Source organism: Macaca thibetana, chromosome 5 (genome assembly GCF_024542745.1).
Source record: "Macaca thibetana thibetana isolate TM-01 chromosome 5, ASM2454274v1, whole genome shotgun sequence".
Lineage (NCBI taxonomy): Eukaryota > Metazoa > Chordata > Mammalia > Primates > Cercopithecidae > Macaca > Macaca thibetana.
The window spans coordinates 88424726-88444120 of NC_065582.1; the positions used below are offsets into that span (position 1 = coordinate 88424726).

General features: G+C 34.9%; 1 protein-coding gene across 1 annotated transcript in view; it reads left to right on the forward strand.

Moving 5' to 3' along the window:
- Positions 1-5419: 5419 nt before the first annotated feature.
- The window catches only part of EMCN (endomucin), a 119828-nt gene continuing 105852 nt past the window's right edge, over positions 5420-19395 (forward strand). The window contains exon 1 of the mRNA XM_050792509.1: positions 5420-5660. Coding sequence (XP_050648466.1) covers positions 5594-5660 — 67 coding nt within the window. The 5' untranslated portion in view covers positions 5420-5593. The remainder of the gene's footprint in view (positions 5661-19395) is intronic.

The following is a 19395-nucleotide window of genomic DNA, read 5'->3' on the forward strand; positions in this document are numbered from 1 at the left end:
TACACTTAAATGTCACATTTTTGTATGAACATGCATGTAAAAATTCCTGGCATATGCCAGACACCCAATAATTTTTTAATAGGTGCCATATAAGAGAAGAATATTTCTGTAAGATACTATTCCTGGAACACCAAAAATGAGATATCGAGCAGAAATCTTGGACATGAAGTTCATGACTGGCAATAGCTAAGCTATATGGAAAGTTGAACAAACTTTTGAAGAACTTTACAGTTGCCTTGTTATTCAGAATTTATTTACATATTCCAGAATTCCAAAGAAATAATCATCTCAACGCTTCATTAGATACAATTAAGATTGATTATTGATGTATTAATACATACTAGAAATTATAAACTTCTTGGAAAAATCTGATTTTTCCTATTATTATTTACATAATTTATGAAAATTATCCCCTGCAACTGAGTTTGTCTAGGAAGAATCCATTTATGACACTGATTTCCAGAGCTTCTTAAGGCAGATGAGGATGAAACAATGGTACTTGGACTTTTTAAAAAGGAGATTTGTCCAGTAGGAAAATGGGCTGCCTGACAGAGTGATGAGCCCCAATCATTTCATCTGTTAGCATGGAGGCTCGCTCAGCATTTGCAGGGATGTTCCTGTGTTAGGACAAATTTGTACTAAATTAACTTTTTGTATGTCTCATCTCTGAGCCACTTTGGTTTTATAATTTCCCTGTATTCATGTCCTTATATATCAAGAGATTTATTCAAGTTTAGGGAGTTGATGTGAGGTATGAGAACCATCTTTACATGTTGAGGAGTAAAATTGGGATGGACAGTTGGAGAATGTGAGAGATAAGTTCTTGAGAAATTTCAAGAATCAATTTGCTATGATGCTTTCCTTTCACGTGAGCAATAACAAAATACCACTGGCCTTGGGTCACTGGGAGTTGATTAATAGGAACATGGTAGGTGAGAAAGATAGTGATTTTACTGGCATAAGTTTGGCCAAATGGCTGGGCCCTCCCACTGTTGATGTTCATTATCCATTTTGGCTCTGAGGAAGGGAGACTTAATATCTCAACAATCATTGGCTCTAAATATCTCTTTGGTTTCAGCTCTGTTCCCGCTAATCTTCAGGAGATCACCCAATTCCCATTTCAAATAGGCAAGTAACAAAAATAAGCTGTTTGAGTCCATCTCCACTGAAGAAAGCACTTGATATTTAAAGTAACTTAAAGTGGAGCATAGAACAAATTCCTGATAATAAGAGTTGGGATTCTGTACAATCAGTTCAAACCAATATTTTGTGACTCTCATCATCTGAATATTTCTTAGGAAATTTCTTAATCACTCTAGAATAAGACGGTTTATATAAAATCATAACAACTGAAAGATTCTAGAAGTTTAAGGTTAGTAGGTTTTTTTCTGTTTGTTTTAATATATACTTTTAGAAGACTTTCTGGAATCTCACTTAATTCTCTAAACCACATTAGAAAGTTGGCATGATGTTTATCCTATTTATCTGTGGGGAAGCTATGCATGGAGAGGCCAAATAGCTCAGCACAGAGGGGCCAAATAGGTCAGTAAGTCACATAAAACTAAGGCAGAGACAGGATTTGAACTCGAGATCACGCTCTTTGCCAGTTCATGAAATTACTTCTTGGCTTTCCTCTCATTTTAGATAATTTTATTCAGGGAAATGAGCTGGCTAAGAGGAAGAAGGCAAGTATGGAAAGAGAGTTTAATTTGGGGCCTTAGTAATGGTGCTATCTGAATAAATCTTTTCCGTGCCGCATAAGCTAACATAAATCATGAGTGTTGGAGTCTTCATTATACAATTTCTTCAGTGTTAAAGATGTCAGTGACAGGCCTTGATATGCATTTGGAAAGATTTCTAAGATTTCTCTTGCATGACCTCCTAGCAGCTACCTTTTCTTTCGACAAGCAATTCAGAAGATTAATTGTGAAAAAGATTAATTCAGAAAAATAATTGTGAAACAAACAATCAAAAAATAAGAGCAAAGACATTTTTTCATCTCTCAGGTTAGAGTGGTTCAGTTCTCTTCACATATTTTCTTTTATTAAAGTGCTTTTAAATCATACACTTCCCAATAATGAAAACATTCCAGCAGGTTAGAATACAAAATGTTGAATAAATATATGTATAAATATACACTCAAAATATTAAATTAAACAAAATGTATAGGTCAAGAGAAGTGTTAGGAGCTACTCAAGTTGAGATAAAGAGGCTTTCACTGTCCAAGGGTTAAATTTTAGAGCAAAATCTATCAGGATTCAACTTAACTTTTCTCTTTCCAACTTGAAAGCCAGATTAGTGAAGGCCACCTTTTGGATATAAGTGAAAAATGGTATTAAATAGATTATGCTCTGCTCTTGAGTAAGCAAGAAGACTTTTAAAGGGTGCAAAAACAATATCTATTTAATCTAGAAGATCTTTTTATGAAAAATTTAAAAATGTGATAGAAACTACCCATAATTCATTTCAGAAGATAAGCAATGTAAACATTTTGTATCTTACTCTCTCTTGCTCTGTATGTGTATGTATGTATATGTGTGTTTACATATACACACATATGCATGTATATGTGTATATACACATATACATGTATATAGGTATATACACACATACATACGTATATACACATATACATATACATTCACATATATACATGATATGCATATGTATGTATATGCATATATACATGCAACAAAGTGTCATGAATATATTTCCACGTCTATGAAAAGTTATCTAATTAGTATTTTGTGGCAGAATAATATTCTTCCTTAACAATTCATGTTTTGACAAATTTTTGTAGTTACATGGACTTCAATGAACATCTTCATTTCCAGAATAAGTACCTAAACATATCATTGCAAGCTCAGAGTGTGGTTATTTAACTGTTTTGATGTACATTGCTAAGTCACATCTCAGAAAGATCATACCCCAATAATGTTAGTTACTGTATTTGAACATTTATCAAAAATGCATATTGTCATAAACTATACGTAATTATATATAAAAGGCAAAATACGTTGTTTCGATGTTGGGATATTCGTTTCTTTGATCTCTGGTGTGATGAATATAGTTTTGCATTTTACTGGCCCTCCATTTCTTGTGTGACTTTATTTGCCTTTTTTCAGATGTAGAGTCATTGATTTTTAGATCAGAAGTTATTTTTTAAGATAAATTATCATGTGCTGTTACAAAATTTTTTATTTGCCTGTTAAACTCATGGTGTGTTGTGCCAAAAATATTTTAATTTTTGTGTAAGCAAATGTATGAAGTCTTTCTTTTATGTGCTTTGCCTTTAGTGTCATGCATAAAATGTCCTCTTTACCCCAATTATATGTAGTAGCCCATATTCTCTCCTGGAACTTTGTGATTTGTTTTTTAAACTTAAACTTTTAACATATAAGATTAACATGTAAGATGTGGTATTTTAAGTAAAACAGACACGTAACTTTAACATTTTCTTAGATGGTTAACACATTGTCAAAAAAACCCCACAATAAATATATACCCTATTCATCACAGTTACTACATGTTAAACTCATCTATATCTTCTCTCTCTCTCTCTCTCTCTCTATATATATGCATATACACACAAGCATGCATATGCAAACACATATCTGTAAATATATCTGTGTGTATAGTTATGTAGATAGCAACAAATATAAATATTTCTGTGTCTGTACTTTCTATTCTATGCCACTGATCTGTTTGTCTCCCTTGGCAGTCATTACTGTTTTAATTAAATATTTTACTTTAAAAATACCTTCTGATTTAGTAAGGCAAAGCTGACCCCTCCCCCCATTATTACTCCTTTTTTTTTCTTTTCTGTTCTTATATTCTAAAATTTTTTTGGCTAGCTATTTTAAGATATATATTCTTAGTTTTTGGTTTTCATCAACAGGCCCTTTGTCTTTAAAGTAACCTTAATATTCTATTGTCAAGCTTTCTTAGAATAGGTATCTAGTGTACTAAATGGAAATGCATAGCAGTCAGTGCTGAGAAGTCCACATGTCATCAAATCCCTGAAGAAATTATTGTGACCAGCATCAGGGGTGACTCTGAGTACTGACAACTCCAGTGTTAAGAGTACAGAAGGAGCAGGAAGTGAGGCAATGTGAGTGTTTGACTGTGATTTCACATGGCCACACCCCAAATTATTTCTGGAAGGTACATGTGACATCTATTCACATATGTTCCTATCTTTATATTCTCCAGGATATGCCAAATAAAGTAACAACCCCCAAGGCAGTCTGTTTTAGAAAATCAATCAGAAGAGGGTAAAATACAATCTTACTTGTGCACAAAACAGAAACTTAGTTCTTCTGACCCCTGGTATAACATTGGATAAAACAAGTTAATGTTTTTTAAATGTTTTGAGCAGTTGACTCAGTCTAACTCCTTTTGTATGAAGTATTTTCCAGCATGGTGCAGCAGTGAAATGTGTGCCCTCCTTGCAAACAGGTAAAGGTATAATTTTTGAACATTTTTTTTTTTGCGGGGGATGGGGTGCAAATGAATCTACACTGATTCATTGACACTATTGTCCAGTAAGACCTAATGAGTAAAGGTACATAAAAGGATGATTAGCTAAAATGAGACATGAAGCCTGTGACTGAAGAAAAATATTAAGTCATTGACACACACAAGGGTTGTACCCAGGATTGTGGCAGTGTTAGCACTACGTTTTAATCAGTCACGACTGACATCAACGTGATCCTTACTATATAGATTATCCAGCCTGGTTGGCATTCCAGTCTTAAAGAGTCAACCTCTCCCAGCTTTCCTGATGTGTGATGACATTTCACCCACTGCCATTCCAATGCTGTCCCCTAAAGAAGAGCATTCATGAGGTGTTATAAGTAATCGTTCCTTATTCATCATCAAAGTCCTTTAGTAAAAACCAGGAGTGACCAATAGACATTCACATGTCTTTGCTTAATTCTATTTAAAAATCCTGAAAAATTTCTCTGTACACTCTTTAAAAGTCTTCTTGCTTACTCAAGAGCAGAGCATAATCTATTTAATACCATTTTTCACTTATATCCAAAAGGTGGCCTTCACTAATCTGGCTTTCAAGTTGGAAAGAGAAAAGTTAAGTTGACTCCTGATGGATTTTGCTCTAAAATTTAACCCTCGGGCAGTGAAAGCCTCTTTATCCCAACTTGAGTAGCTGCTAAATGAGGCCCCTTTATAACCACTTCAGAATGCACTTTCAAAACAAAAGTTAGAAGGCGCTGTGATCCATTCTCAAGAAGGATCTGTTTCTGTTCAAAACCAGTCCCGACCTTTCTGTTGAAGAAGAACAAAATAACGTAGTAACAAAAACACAAGTAGCTGCCAAAGGAAGAGAGAGAGAAAAAAAAAGAGTTCCTGTAAGGGACTGAAACAATAAATCTCCTCTCTGCTGAACTCCCAAAGGGAGTGTGTGTATTTCCTCCAGTTCTTTATCAGAGCCCCCAAAATAAGTAGGAATGGGCAGTGGCTATTCACATTCAGTACACCTTTTCCATTTGCTAATAAGGCCCTGCCAGGCTGGGAGGGAATTGTCCCTGCCTGCCTCTGGAGAGAGAAGCCATTGACACCATCTACGGGCACCATGGAACTGCTTCAAGTGACCATTCTTTTCCTTCTGCCCAGTATTTGCAGCAGTGAAAACAGAACAGGTATTTTTGTCTCTTATTCCTCTGGTGGTACGGATTGGAAATCACTTAGTAGGTGACTCAGCCTCAGTTTACTTTCAGGGATCTTCCCCTGACACTTAGATGCAGCAATTCCTTTGATGAGTTGAGTGTTTGGATGTCGACTTGGAGTGCATGGAGAAGGCTTGAGAGAGACGGTATTTGTTTCTACTGAAGGGAAATATTTGCGGGTACAGCAGCCTGAAAGCATGTTTGATGAAATCACAAGGTACTGGAAATATACAATGGCCTCTTTAGAGTATAAAAATCTAGGAATAGAATGCTGGTTAAAAATGTACTCTCTCTCAAAAATGTATTCTTTTCAGACACAGCTCAGAAATAATAAGATTGGCATGTGTAGGTGAAAGGCTGTAATCGGAGATACTGTATTGCAGATGTTAGCCTGTATTTTTCCCAACTATATTTTCAGCTCTGATAGATTGAGAAGTTGGATAAAGCTGCCTAGGGAAGTGAATCTTAATATTTTGGGGTAGGGTGAAGAGAGAGAGATTCATTTGATTACAGTCTATAGACTTTTGCTGAAGAAATATGCACATATCTAAACATATACATACATTTTGCATAACATTTCAGGAATTTATACACATAAAAATCCTACCTATTGACGTCTGGTTAAGAAACTCAGATAAAAAATAGGTATGCATCTTCATAAGCCTTGAGTATATTAATGGACAGTATCGAGAATGATTTACATTTGACTTTTAACCCTTCCTGAGTGATTGAAAATAAAGTTAAATTTAATCAATATTTATTAGGTTCCTACCCTGTACTGGAAGGAACATAAAAACAAGTAAGATGTCCTTGCCCACAGTGGTAAATGTACTATCGGGAGAAATAAGCATGTGATTTTAATACAAAATAGATTTAATAAATATGAAAATCAAAGTACAAACTACCATAAAAGAACACAATTGGTAAAGACTGATTCAGACTCTGAGGGATCTTGGGGTGAAAAAAAGCAAAAACATTGATTTCTAATTTTATTTTGCTCATTCTCAATTTAAAAGAATACTGGTTACAAAATTCTAATTTACAGTGATAATGTTGGAGGAAAATAAGTACATCCCTCCCTGAACAATTTTGATTTTATCAGTCATTTCTATGTAAATATCTATGTAAATTTAGTACAAATTCAAAAACACTTCAAATTCACATACATTTGCCCACCATGCATGTTGGAGTTTCTGGGGTTAAGTTGCAGCAGGTATCAAGGCCAGAAAATTCAACTTAGAAGAGTTACTGGAATTGGATTTTTTTAAGTAAAGAATATTTATGTGGTGCCACAGAAATCATTGCACTAGCTTATAAGTAACTTCAGTCTGCTTGGGGAAGATTGATAGAAATCTCAATGCCATGGAAATTATTGCTCACAATTAGATGTGTCAGATTAGTATAAAGTCTGAAAGTCTGGCTTAGGCTGCTCGCTGCTCCAGGTCTGCAAGCATCGACGGGTACAGTACTTTGCTAGCATTGTTAAACTCTGAATAGATCATTCACCCTTCCGAAAGTATAGTGGAATAATATCAATAGAAGTAGCCTGCAATACCTGACCTTGAGAAAGACATGAAGGTGAAGGACAACCCAGAGATGTCCTGGCAGGTTTTTCCATTATGGTCATTTCGGGAAAATACAAACCTCCTATTGCTTACTGGTAATGAGCCTAACCTGTTAACAGTGTCTTCTTTCTAATGAACTGTTAACCCCTTTAGGATAATTTCCCATTTGAGCAGAGACAATAGTTACATAATAACTATCTCCTTCAAGTCAGCTAACAAGTCTACTTGTTAACTGAAGGCTAGTATTTGTAAACAAACAAACAAACGAACAAACCAAACCAAACCTACTCCATTTGTCTTAGAAGAGGAGGCTATAGCTCAAGAGTATAAATTGGCCATCTGAGTGGAGCATGAAAGGACTAGAAGATAGTTTCCCATCTACGTGTATGATTTTGTTGTACCTGGTTCTGTGTTTTTTTTGTTTTGTTTTGTTTTTTTGCAGATTGGGTACAGGAAATAAAGCATTTCCTAAGCTGATTGAGTACATTTTTTTTCCTTAACTCCCAGTTCCAGATACACATTGATTTCAGAGTTTTATATGTTCCTCAAACTTGGGAATGATTAACATATTTCATCAGCAAAGTCGATTCTTGGGGGCGAGGAGGGAGGCATTTCATCTGCTTTAAATTCACAAGCTGTCAAGCAGATCCATGCTTTTTTGCATAGTAATTTATTCCTACATAACGATCTTTTAGATAAATTGACTACTTTTCTCTTCTTCTGATGTTTTTGTCAGATTTAACTAAATGCAATATAGTTTTTTTGTGCTGTTTGTGAAAATCAAGGGAGTCTTTCTACATCACAGTCAGTGAGTGACTTTTTATTACTTGGTTGGTGGTATAATATTTTTCAGTCTCCAATTTGGAAAGCTGTTCTATTGAAATATGTGTGGGAGATTTCTGAAAGGGAACTGCCATTCTTTCTTAAGGTTTTCTAAATTGTGTTTAAAACTGAACAGACCCCTACAGTGGCTTTTAAATCTAGATGTATGGATGAGCTTTTGACTGTCAGGACTGAGAAGTTAATGAAGAGAGATTCCTCCAAGAAGAAGAAAACAATATGTGTTTACTCATCAAGTGCCACTTGCTTTTTGAAATTTACCTTAACTTGGGAAATATTAAAATGTTGTAGGCATTCTCAGACAGGGACAAACACCATTTTCCATTTTCTTTATTGGTATATGAAGAAGGATTTAATTGCTTGGAGAAATTCATTTGTTAGTGACTGAACATTCAATTTCATGAAAACGAAAGATTAAACACACTATCGGCAGACTCCATGCTAAATATTATAGGTTTATAGAACTTAATAAAACTTAGCCCTCACTGTAGAAGTAGGGGAGAGAGGAAGATGAGGGAAGTTATTATAAGTTTGATTATATTGTAGGCTCTAAGAGGTAAATGAAGAATGACAGAAAATTTACAACTAGCCTGGTTTTGGATATAAGGACATCCAAAAAGGCCACATATAAAAGTGGAAATTCTTATAAGCTTTGAAGCTTGAAAATCAAGAGATTCTAGACAAACGGAATTTATTGAGTAGATACGTTGAAACATTGGTATATTCTAGTCTAGAAATGTAAAGAGGTCACAATTTGGGAATAGTTAAGTACTGAGAAATAAGGTTGGAAATATAGCCTCAGGAGATGTTGAATACCAGGATGAGAAATATTGACTCATATAGTTAATTAGTTTGAGTCTGTAAATGTGTTTGAGTATGGGAATTATATGATCATGGCTATAAAATGGGAAGATTAATCTGTCAGCAGAATACAGATTAGACTACTGGAGTCAAGAGAAATAAAAGATAGGGAAACTAGTTCAAATGTCATTGCCAGTCTGAAAGTGTGTCAATAAAACAAAAAGAAGGGTCTAGAAAGAGCTTTAAGGAAGTAGAAAGTGTGTGAGTTGACATATCATTGACTGGCAATGAAGGATAATGTGACTGAAATGCAGAGACAGAGTTTTTTTAATACCAGAAACAGGAAAATGGCTTGGGAGCAGAGATTAGGAAAGATATGAGGATACAGTTTAGTGAGAAAAATGATGTTTGGTTTTGGACATGGTGATTTTGAAATCCTGATATTTATGTAGAGATGTTCAATGGTAAATTAAAAGTGTCTGATGCATAGTTGGAATGCCCCTGGAGCCAGAGGTGATGTTGAGAGGTGAATGTTCTTTAGTCCTGAATACAAATATTTCTTAATCTTGCCCATTGTAACATTAATAACAGAGAGAAGCAATATGTCTTTCTTCGGATGCCCATATATCTAACTCTCCTAAGGCACTTATTTCCAATTCTGTCACAGTTATTTGTACGAATGTCTTATTTATCTACTAGGGCTATATTTGTTACAGATTGCTCAGCAACAGTTCTGAACACATAATAAGGACACAGTTATCTGAATGAATGGATAATTGAATGAAATAGTTGCCTTCTTATTATTTTCATATTTTAATTTCTTCCTATGACAACCACCTAACAGTTTACTACCTTGTCCTTATGAAAAAGTTATGGATGAGTATAAATCAGAGAACATAATATAGAAAAAAGTCAATTATTTTGATTTCAGTTATGAAAGTGAGCACCAAATATAAGGGAAAAGGATTCTTATCAAAGGTTAGCCAGCTCTCAAACTATAACCACTATGGGGAGGAATCTAAACAGAACCAGCTCTACTTCTTTTTGGGTATCAAATACTCAATGTAATACATTCCTATAGTTAAAAGTATTCAAGGAGATACCTTATTCTCAATCAACTTCTCAAAAATACAAAATGGCTTTTTTAGAAGCGAAGTTTACAAAAATAAAAGTTGGAAGAAAGTTAAAAAAAATACCATACATCTTTATTTGTCATTATAGGTAAGGTGAGTTGCTTCAGAGTAGATAATTTTGCTAAGTACTTCCATTGAGCTTAATCCACACCAGTATCTCTAACCTGAAATGAGTAGTCTATTGTAGGAAGACTGAACCAATATAAAACAAATCGAAATGGAAAAGTATTTAGTCTGCAAACCATTTCTTTACATTCTTTCTTCACTGCTGATTTTTAATAATCCCCACCTAAAAGTAGAAGTGATCATTCTAGAACTCCTACTTTCAAAAGATGTGTACAGTTGTCAGAAACAAATTATCTGGCAATTTTATCTTGAAGATTGTAGTTACCCAGAAAACTAAGAAAAAATGAATATTTAAGGGTTTCACAAAGCTTTGAATTTACTAGACAACTGCCCATCCTTTCCTTTTCATTGGTGAAGTTACATTCCAAGCTGCAGTTAAATATTTTAACTTGTGAATAATTATCTAATTCAAGTTACTCACATTCTTTTTTTCTTAGTAATCACCTTCCAACTTCTTCTTTGTCTTTAAGAACAGTATGAGATGCACGTTTCTAAACACTGAATGTCAGAGTTGGAATTTTTTCTTTTTTTGAGATGGAGTTTTGCTCTTGTTGCCCAGGCTGGAGTGCAACGGTGTGATATTGGCTCACTGCAACTTCTGCCTCCTGGGTTCAAGAGATTTTCCTGCCTCAGTCTCCCAAGTAGCTGGGATTACAGGCACCCACCACTATGCCCGGCTAAATTTTTTTATTTTTAGTAGAGACAGGGTTTCACCATGCTGGCCAGGCTGGTTGCGAACTCCTGACCCAGCCTTGGTCTCCCAAAGTGCTGGGATTACAGGCATGAGCCATCATGCCCAGTTCAGAGTAGGAATTTAAGTAACTTTCAATTCCTGTGTACTGAATCCTTTCTAGCTACTGAATTCCTATCCATTATAGGTCTGTTAGTTTAGGCTAATAGTACCTTTTGGCTGATTGAAGAAGCTCTCTCAGTTAGCAAACAAGATCCTTTTTGTACTGTTGCACACAATGGGAAACAGTGGTGTCAATTACATCTAGAAAGGGCAGTATATGGTTCCCAAATTTGGGGCAACCATAAGAAAAATAGATTTTTAAAACTTGAATAGAGGTTTCATATCCTGTAGAATGATATATATGGAGATAATCATACTTAGTCCCAAAGTAGAAGAAGTCACCCTATGAGCATTAGATTCCTGTTGTGTCTTTCCCTACATCTTCTCCGGCCATGTTTACTCCAGTTATTGCTATGGCAACCAGCTACGCACAGGGGTAACCTGACAGCTGCTTGCCTTACTTTAACGCATGTATCCTGCTTTCTTTCTGCTGCTATTCTGATATAAAGGTGCGTTTCAGAATCTGGCATTATCAGATGCCTGAACTAGAAGTGCAGGAGCATTAGCATTCTTTGAGACAGCTCCTGACAAAAGAGGGAATGGAGCCACTGAATACATAAATGCTTTTCTCTTATATTCCTGCTCCAGTTTCATTGTTTTAGTCCTTTATTCCTCTTCCTGAGATAAATTTTTTTTTTAATAAACTGTCTGAACAGAAGCCCTTGTTTCAGCTCTGCTATTTAGGAAAATCCAGGATTTATTATATTTCTTGATGAGAACATTTTAGTTTAGATGGTAGTGTATATCTAACTAAAGATTAGTTTCAGTTTCTCTGACACTCTAATTAATATGTACTACCCTTCTTCTTTTTCATTTCCAAAAAATGAAATATCTTTGATCAATCTTTTGTTAAATAAGCTTAACAATATTCTAAACAGATTCCGTTCTAAGGCAATTATTTGCCTGTTTGCAGTAATGAATTATACTGTGAGGTTAGTAGTAAAAAATGTTGATGTCATTGATTTTATTCTTTCTGTGCTTTTCATCTGAAATGTGAACTGTTTTCTTAAATCCGTTGAATCAGTCATACTCTAGCTGAGACCTGTATTGGTTGTGTCAAAGACCAGAGAATGGAGATCACAGTTGGGAATGGTCCAAGTTAGCCCAAAGAAGTATTGTCACAACATTTACTAGCATCCACCATTTATTGTGCCAGGCGCTTTACACACATTACTTTCATCACAAATTTCAAGGCCAGTTCTATCCCATCTTACTGATTAAGAAACAGATGCTCGGAAATAGTATAAAGTTACACAAGGGTGGTGTGGCTTAAAATCAAAGCAAGAACTGTTGCCCTTCAGCTACCTTCTGATGTAGTGACACTTCAGTAAATTGAGTTTTCTGAAAACGAATAAGGATAAAGACTTGCCGCTCGAGTAATTTAGAAGTCACTACTGCGCCTCACAGCAACTTCAGCCTTCTAAACTGACAACTAAGACTATAATGCCATAAATGAATTTTTACTTAGCAATAATGTTTTCTTAATATCCTGGATTCAATTAATTCTTAGGCGATGGGTTGGAAGCAGTTGTAGGCATTTGCCTACCAGTCATTGTTATGTTGGTTGAAAAAAACATGTACTTGGCTATAAATGTCAGTGAGGCTAACATAGGACTTGGAAAAGAAGGAAAGAAACAAAGAGGAAATAGCTATCAGTGAATTAATCATTTGGTGTCACATTTATAATTCTTCTGGAGACAGATTGTCTGAGTTCAAGTTCCAGCTCTGTCACTTACTAACTGTATAAACTTGGACAAGTTTCTCAACTTTTGGTTTCCTCAGCTGTAAAATGGAGATGATTGCCTTATGTGGTTCTTGCAATATCTCTACAAGGAATTACCTCATAGGGATATTGGAAGAATCACACAAGGTAATATGCAGAAAGCACCCAAAATAGTGTCTGATATGAGACAAATGTTATATAAAGTTTTGCTGAGTTTTGGAACTCATATCCTGCACTGTAGATAAAATATTTTATTTCTAAGTTGATTCCAATCCAGAAGCAGAAAATATTTAAACAATTATAATGTTAATTCTCACAAAGTAAAAAATGAGCATCTGAAATTTTTTCACAATAGAACTGATGTGAGATACTAGTAAGATGACTGCCAAGTAATATTTTAATCACAATATATGCAGGCACAATTTTATACATTATATGCAAACAGGTGTATTTTCTCAAATACTTTTCAGATTTGTGTTATTTAACTTCATCTGTAAACTAATCACTCAAATTAATAAGCAAAATTGTGTTTGTATTTAATAAAAATTCTAACGTTTTAGTCTGAAAATAGTCAACATCCTCAAATATTGTTACTACTCTCATAAAGTATTGAATGTAGATTAATCTGAGAGCTTAAATAAGTTAGTGGAAGGAAACACGGTCTTAATGTGAAAACTTTAAGGAGTCTAGCTTCTAAGTATGCTCAAATTGACCCAGACATTAAATCTTTCTTAATCTCAGTTTCTGCATGTAAAAAATGGGAAGAAAGATACATGTTGACATGGTATTGGTGTTACATGACAATGGCAATACCCATTTTAGATACTGTGCATGTCATAAATTACTAAAACATTAGCTATTATTGTATAAGTTAACATTAACTCACAGAATCAAGAGAGAAATAGGAAACCATTCCATAAATTTCAGAACTTTCCCTTACTAGTTGGGCCTTTAACTACCATTGTATCATTTCTATTTTAGCCATAATACCTTTACATAATTTTTATGGCTGTTCACATCCAAATGGCCATGTGTTGAAATAATGCTTCAGTTATAAAAATCACACACACAAAACATGGAAAACCATTTGTGTCACACATTGAATTTATTTTTAACTGAAGTGGGAAAAGAAATACTTTTTTGTGGTATGAACTGCGAAATCGCCCTCCTAGGGTGTTCAGCAAATGTGAGAACATAAACGTTGAATTCTTGGGCACTCTCCCTGGGATACAAAGACCACTCCTACATTGATCAGCTCAAAGCCATTGTGATGACTCTAAACAACCAGGAGACTTCCCCAATTATCTCTCTCTGCAAACCCAATTTTTAGAAGTGGGACTCATCTTTTTTTTAAATGCACAGAGTGAACTAACTTAAAGATTCATTAAGTAATTGCATTATTGGGATTAGAATAATTAAATCATGTGATCAATGAACTTTTTATTTTTTCTCTTTCCTTTTCATTTTTTGACAGCCTCACTTGTTGGGTACAGGATTTTTTATCAATTAAAGTTTAAAATTCTAAAGGTTTACAAAGGAGAAGAAAAAAATCATTTAAACATCTATTATTAGGTTTTGTTACAACTTAACTGTATATGGGAAGCAAGGACAATTTCTAAGTGATTCTTTTTGTGTGTGTTTCCCAAGACCTATTTTTGGGCACATAGGTGATATTTAGTAGCTAGCCCTTGCTTTAATTTGGAGAATTCTATTTCTTCAAAAGTCAGCAGAGTTGAAAATACCCAAGGCATTCCTAGATTTGTTTTCAGTTACTTGAGGGCAATATTTATTTTTATCCCTGTTCTCTGTAGAGGGGACGCAGTAAGTGTATTTTGGAATACTCTTTTGGTTGGCTAAACTTATTTGATTTGCTTTATGAAGTTGACCTACCATCTTACTGTTGTATAAATAGCAGAAAATACTTAACTTTGAATTCTAGTGACTGTTCAAATCATACCAGAGTGTCGTGAATATCTGAATACAAGTGCCAAGTCATTCCTGTTTCTTGCTCACATACACAAAAATTAGTGATTTGTAATTCATCAGGTAATTCTGAACCATTCAGATCAGATTAGTCCCCACCCCCACCAGGACAGACTGTAAAATTATGAAAATTCAATTGTAAAGGCACTTTGATTACGTAGTTTGCCTTTCCAACTTCGAAGTATTAATTCAGTATGTTGAGTAATTAACTTTATCTTAATCTTGTGCAGAAGCAAAAGCACCAGATAATTCAGTTGTTCCTAGATTAGTAAATAAGCCAAACACCCTTTGTGCAATTGATATGAGATAAACCACCTTGTTCTTTGTTAAATACAGAATCCTTTCCCCATAATACATATGCTATTCATTAGAATATTACATAAAAGAAAGGGTACTTTCACTCAAAAAAAGAATATATTTGACAATATACCAACTTTCTTATATTTTTTCCCATTGAGCCCTGACTGGTGTGACAAGCCAGCATACTGTAGTGGTGAAGAATACACTGAACCTTTGAGCCAAGAGCCCGTGGGTTAGTTACCAGGGGCCACATGCTTGCTGTGTGACTGAGGCAGGCAAAATTTTTAACCTCTCAAGGCTTTAATTTTCATGTCTATAAAATGAGTGTTACCACACTCATTTATGTGATATGAAAGATTTCTTCCAGATCTACAGTTCTATAATCTTTGTGTTAACAAACAATTCTTATATATTTTGCCTGAAGTTATCTTGCTTCATTTTCATCCTGTTATCACTAGATATGCTCCTTCTGGAGCAAAATGTTTTATTCTATTCCCTAATGTTTATTTCCTTTCGAGATTTTTCAGTTAGGGATGTTAGGAAGCATCTGCTTTGCATGTAAAAGGCCAATTCCGTGTCATGAGAGACATTTCTCATAGTACACATCAACAAAAAACATGTTTTTCATTTCCCCATGTGGTCTCATTTATATGTAATTGGGAGATATTTGTTAGGAGTGGGGCTAGAAAAAAATACTTGGAGAGAGGGTGGGGAGAGAAACCAACATCCAGAAAAAAAGATTGAGAATAAAAATGAGGTTTAAAGAGATTGAAGAAATGACAGAGGCAGGGAGAGAGAGAGAAACCGTCTAAGAGAGCTGGGAAGCTGGGAAGAAGAAATGGGGAAACTCATTAATTGCTCTAAGGATTTGAGAAGAGTATTCCACACAGGCCCTCTAGCCACTCTTACAAGGCCAGTACCCAGTGGAGTTCTTCCTTCTTGCCATTAAAGCTCTTGCCAATCCTTCTTCCCTCCATCCACTCGATGTGAAGTGTGCTCTTTTCACTGTCCCATATCCACAAGGTAAGCAGAGATGTTTACCTTTCAAGGAAAGTGTTAGAGTCTAGGGCTTTCAGGGAAAATGTTGGTATAAATTTAATGTAAATTATTATTATTATTTTTTGCTTGTACTAGTTTAGGACAAATTTGGCCAAGGACAGATTTGGTTAAGACAAATATTAGTTGAAGTGCTGAAATCTCACTAGGCATACAGGCTTAAATTCCAGCTTTGTTTGACAATCTCCTCGAAAAGAGGCGTCCTTCATTCCCTAATCATTATAAAATCACATCAATTGCTTTCACTTCTACTATTAATCTCCCTCATGTTTTCATTAACATTGAACGATCCTGGCCTCTATCCTATAGGATACTCAAGAAATCTAGCCACCTTTAATAATAGTTTTATTAGAGAAACAATTATGGTATTCCCTTCAAAGTTTCAAGTGGGATCAAGATGCATTAGATAATCCAAACACAAATATTTCTGGTTCCCAGAGAACTGTTAACTGTAAGAAGAGTTTAATAATATATAGAGGATTAAATTACTAGCATTTGTGAGCATGAAAAAAAATGCAGAAGCTATACTATGAATCTAGGCTAGAAGGGTAGTCAAACTTCTAGTATCAAAAAACAACAGACTGAAATTTGACAACTGGTACATCAGTCTGCCATTACTTAATGAATTAGGATAACTTACATGAAGAATTTAGCAGTCTATCTTCCAGAATTTACAAGCTAGCAACCCTTGACCTCTAACTTGAATGTGTATGTTGTTTGACCACACTAAGCATATAACATACCAGGTGTGTTTTATGACTGTATAAATATTTATAAATATTTTAAAATAAGGAAATTTTGCAAAACAACAATAACAACAATAAAAGAAATAAAGTTGTATTTTCAGGGTTTATTTTTTTTTTGACAAATTGGACTTCATATTCCCTCATGATATTCAGTTAGATCTGAGTAATAAGCAGCCCTTTAAATTGAGAAATGCCCCTTATTTCTACAAACATATATGTATTTAAACCCTACCTTATCCTCTGTCACCTCTCTGCATGACCCATGGGCATTTGGGTCAATCTCATCACCTATTTCATAGTAGCTGTAGGGTTTTGTCTAAGCTTTAGGCATACAATCTGCAAAGCTGTCACCATGTTTGTAGTGACTCAATGGATATCGAAAAGATAGGGTTCTAGTGGCCTTTTTCTACAAGTAAGTAGGCTTGCCAGCTCAATCTGAGAATTTTAAAGACACATTCTAGGTGCCAAATCTTTCCATTTTTCATAAAGATGATTGCTTTTTTTTAAATGTTACTATAAATAATTAACTTAGCAGTGATTATCACTCTTGTCTCATAGTCTTAGGAAAGCAAGAAACTTAGAAAATGATTTAAAAACATAGAAAAACCACAAATCATAAAATGTAATTAAAATTCTATTTTATTTTTGTTTCCCACTCTCTCTTTAATATTGATTTGGTGAATATAAACGTTTCATCTTTGATGAAACTATTGGAAACCTATGGCTTTTTTGCTAACCCTTAAAAAATGGACAGTTCTGTGGACAACTAAAGTTTCAGAGTGTATCAATTAGAAATTAGAATATATGATCCAAAATTATAATTAAAATTTCTCTCTTGTAGGTCATGCCAGTGTGGAGTAGAATTCTACAAAGTGGCTTTTTTAGAGGTTCTCTATTTTTCTGCTTTCCTGTTCCCTCTCAAGCTCCTTTCTGATCAACTGTACCGGGAGCAGAGTAAGGAAGAAGTGAGAGCATGAATGAAAGATGTTACTTGATGTGGCGCCATAAGCTGTGCTCACATTCTGGGAGATCATTAAAACCCAACTGCTGAATGGTATACTTTCAAGGGTTCCTCAAAAGTGCACTTTTCAGACTGTCTCCTCTGTAGTTCCTTGGCTCACATGAATGGATACCTATTCTGCGAGTTCACTGGTTACCCCTTCCAAAGCACTGGTTGTCCTTGTTAACTGAGAGCTTCTTCATGTTCCCAGTCCTCCAGGTAGAGCTAAGGAATGGAATTCAGGATAATCCTAAGCCCACACTCTCATTCTCTCTCCCTTTTATTTGGCCCACAGGAAACAGTCCAGTACCTCTTTCCCTGGCAACATCCAGCAGTGCAGGCTTATTCTCAACATGGCTAACAACTCTCCCGGTCCTACACCAAGGCAGTTAGGCAGCTATCAGCTCTCTTTAATTCTCTGGATTTCCCAGGCGTGAGTCAGATCCTAGGCTGTTATGCCTTCTGACTGTATGGATCACAAATCAAAGCAGGTTTGGATTGAGGGAGCAGACAAGCCCTTCTCCTTGGGGATGGAGGAGGTGGGAATGGGATTCAAAGATAATATTCGACAAAGACAACCTCTTCTCAGATAATTCTCTCTCTCTTTCTCTCGCCGCACACATACTTTGATGTTTTTTATGTCATGGAGTAGGTAAAGGGTTTCCAGGGTTCATCGAACAAGTTATAGATCTTTTACTTGAAAATCTGCATATGGTTATTTTTCCCATCTTTTTGTAATTTCACATATCTAGATACCTGGTTAAAAATGTTAGTATTCACATATTGTGCTTGATATCTTGCACTAACATTTCCTTTGAAAATAACTAAAGATTTGAATGTGTATTTTCCCTGAGTTTAATATAATTAGGTGATAAATCAATATTATAATTAAAAAATAAAATATCTGTATCTTTCCCAGCCTGAACAATATGACAAAATCCTATCTCTCCAAAAGGATACAAAAGTAAGCCAGGTATGGTAGTGCACACCTGTGGTGCCAGTTACTCGGGAGGCTGAGGTGGGAAGATTACTTGAGTCTAGGAGGTCAAGGCTGCAATGAGCCATGATCACACTACTGCACTCCAGCCTGGGTGACAGAGAAAAACCTTGTCTTAAAAATAAAAAATAAAAAAGTAGATTGGTGAAAATAATAAAAATAAAAGCCAAAACTAATGAAATGGAAAAGAAATACATAGTGCAAAGAATACCCATGTGTAATGATAAGGTTGGTAAGCCTCTGCTGATACTAATCAAGAGGGCAGAAACAAGTGAATAGATTGAAAAAGGATATACTACTGCAAATTCTGCCAAAATATAAGTATAATAAATACATATTATGAAAAGGCTTATGCCAATAATTTTGAAAATTTATGTAAAGTAAATAAATTTCTAAAAACTACAGACTATCAAAACTGACTCAAGCAGAAATACAAAACTTTAGTAGGCCTTAAATTGTTAAAGAAATTGAATCAGCAATTAAAAATCTTCTCACACAAAAAATTTCCAGCCCATTTGGTGTCACAAGAAAGTTATACAAAACATTCAAATGATAAATAAATTCACTTTTACATAAGCTCTTCTA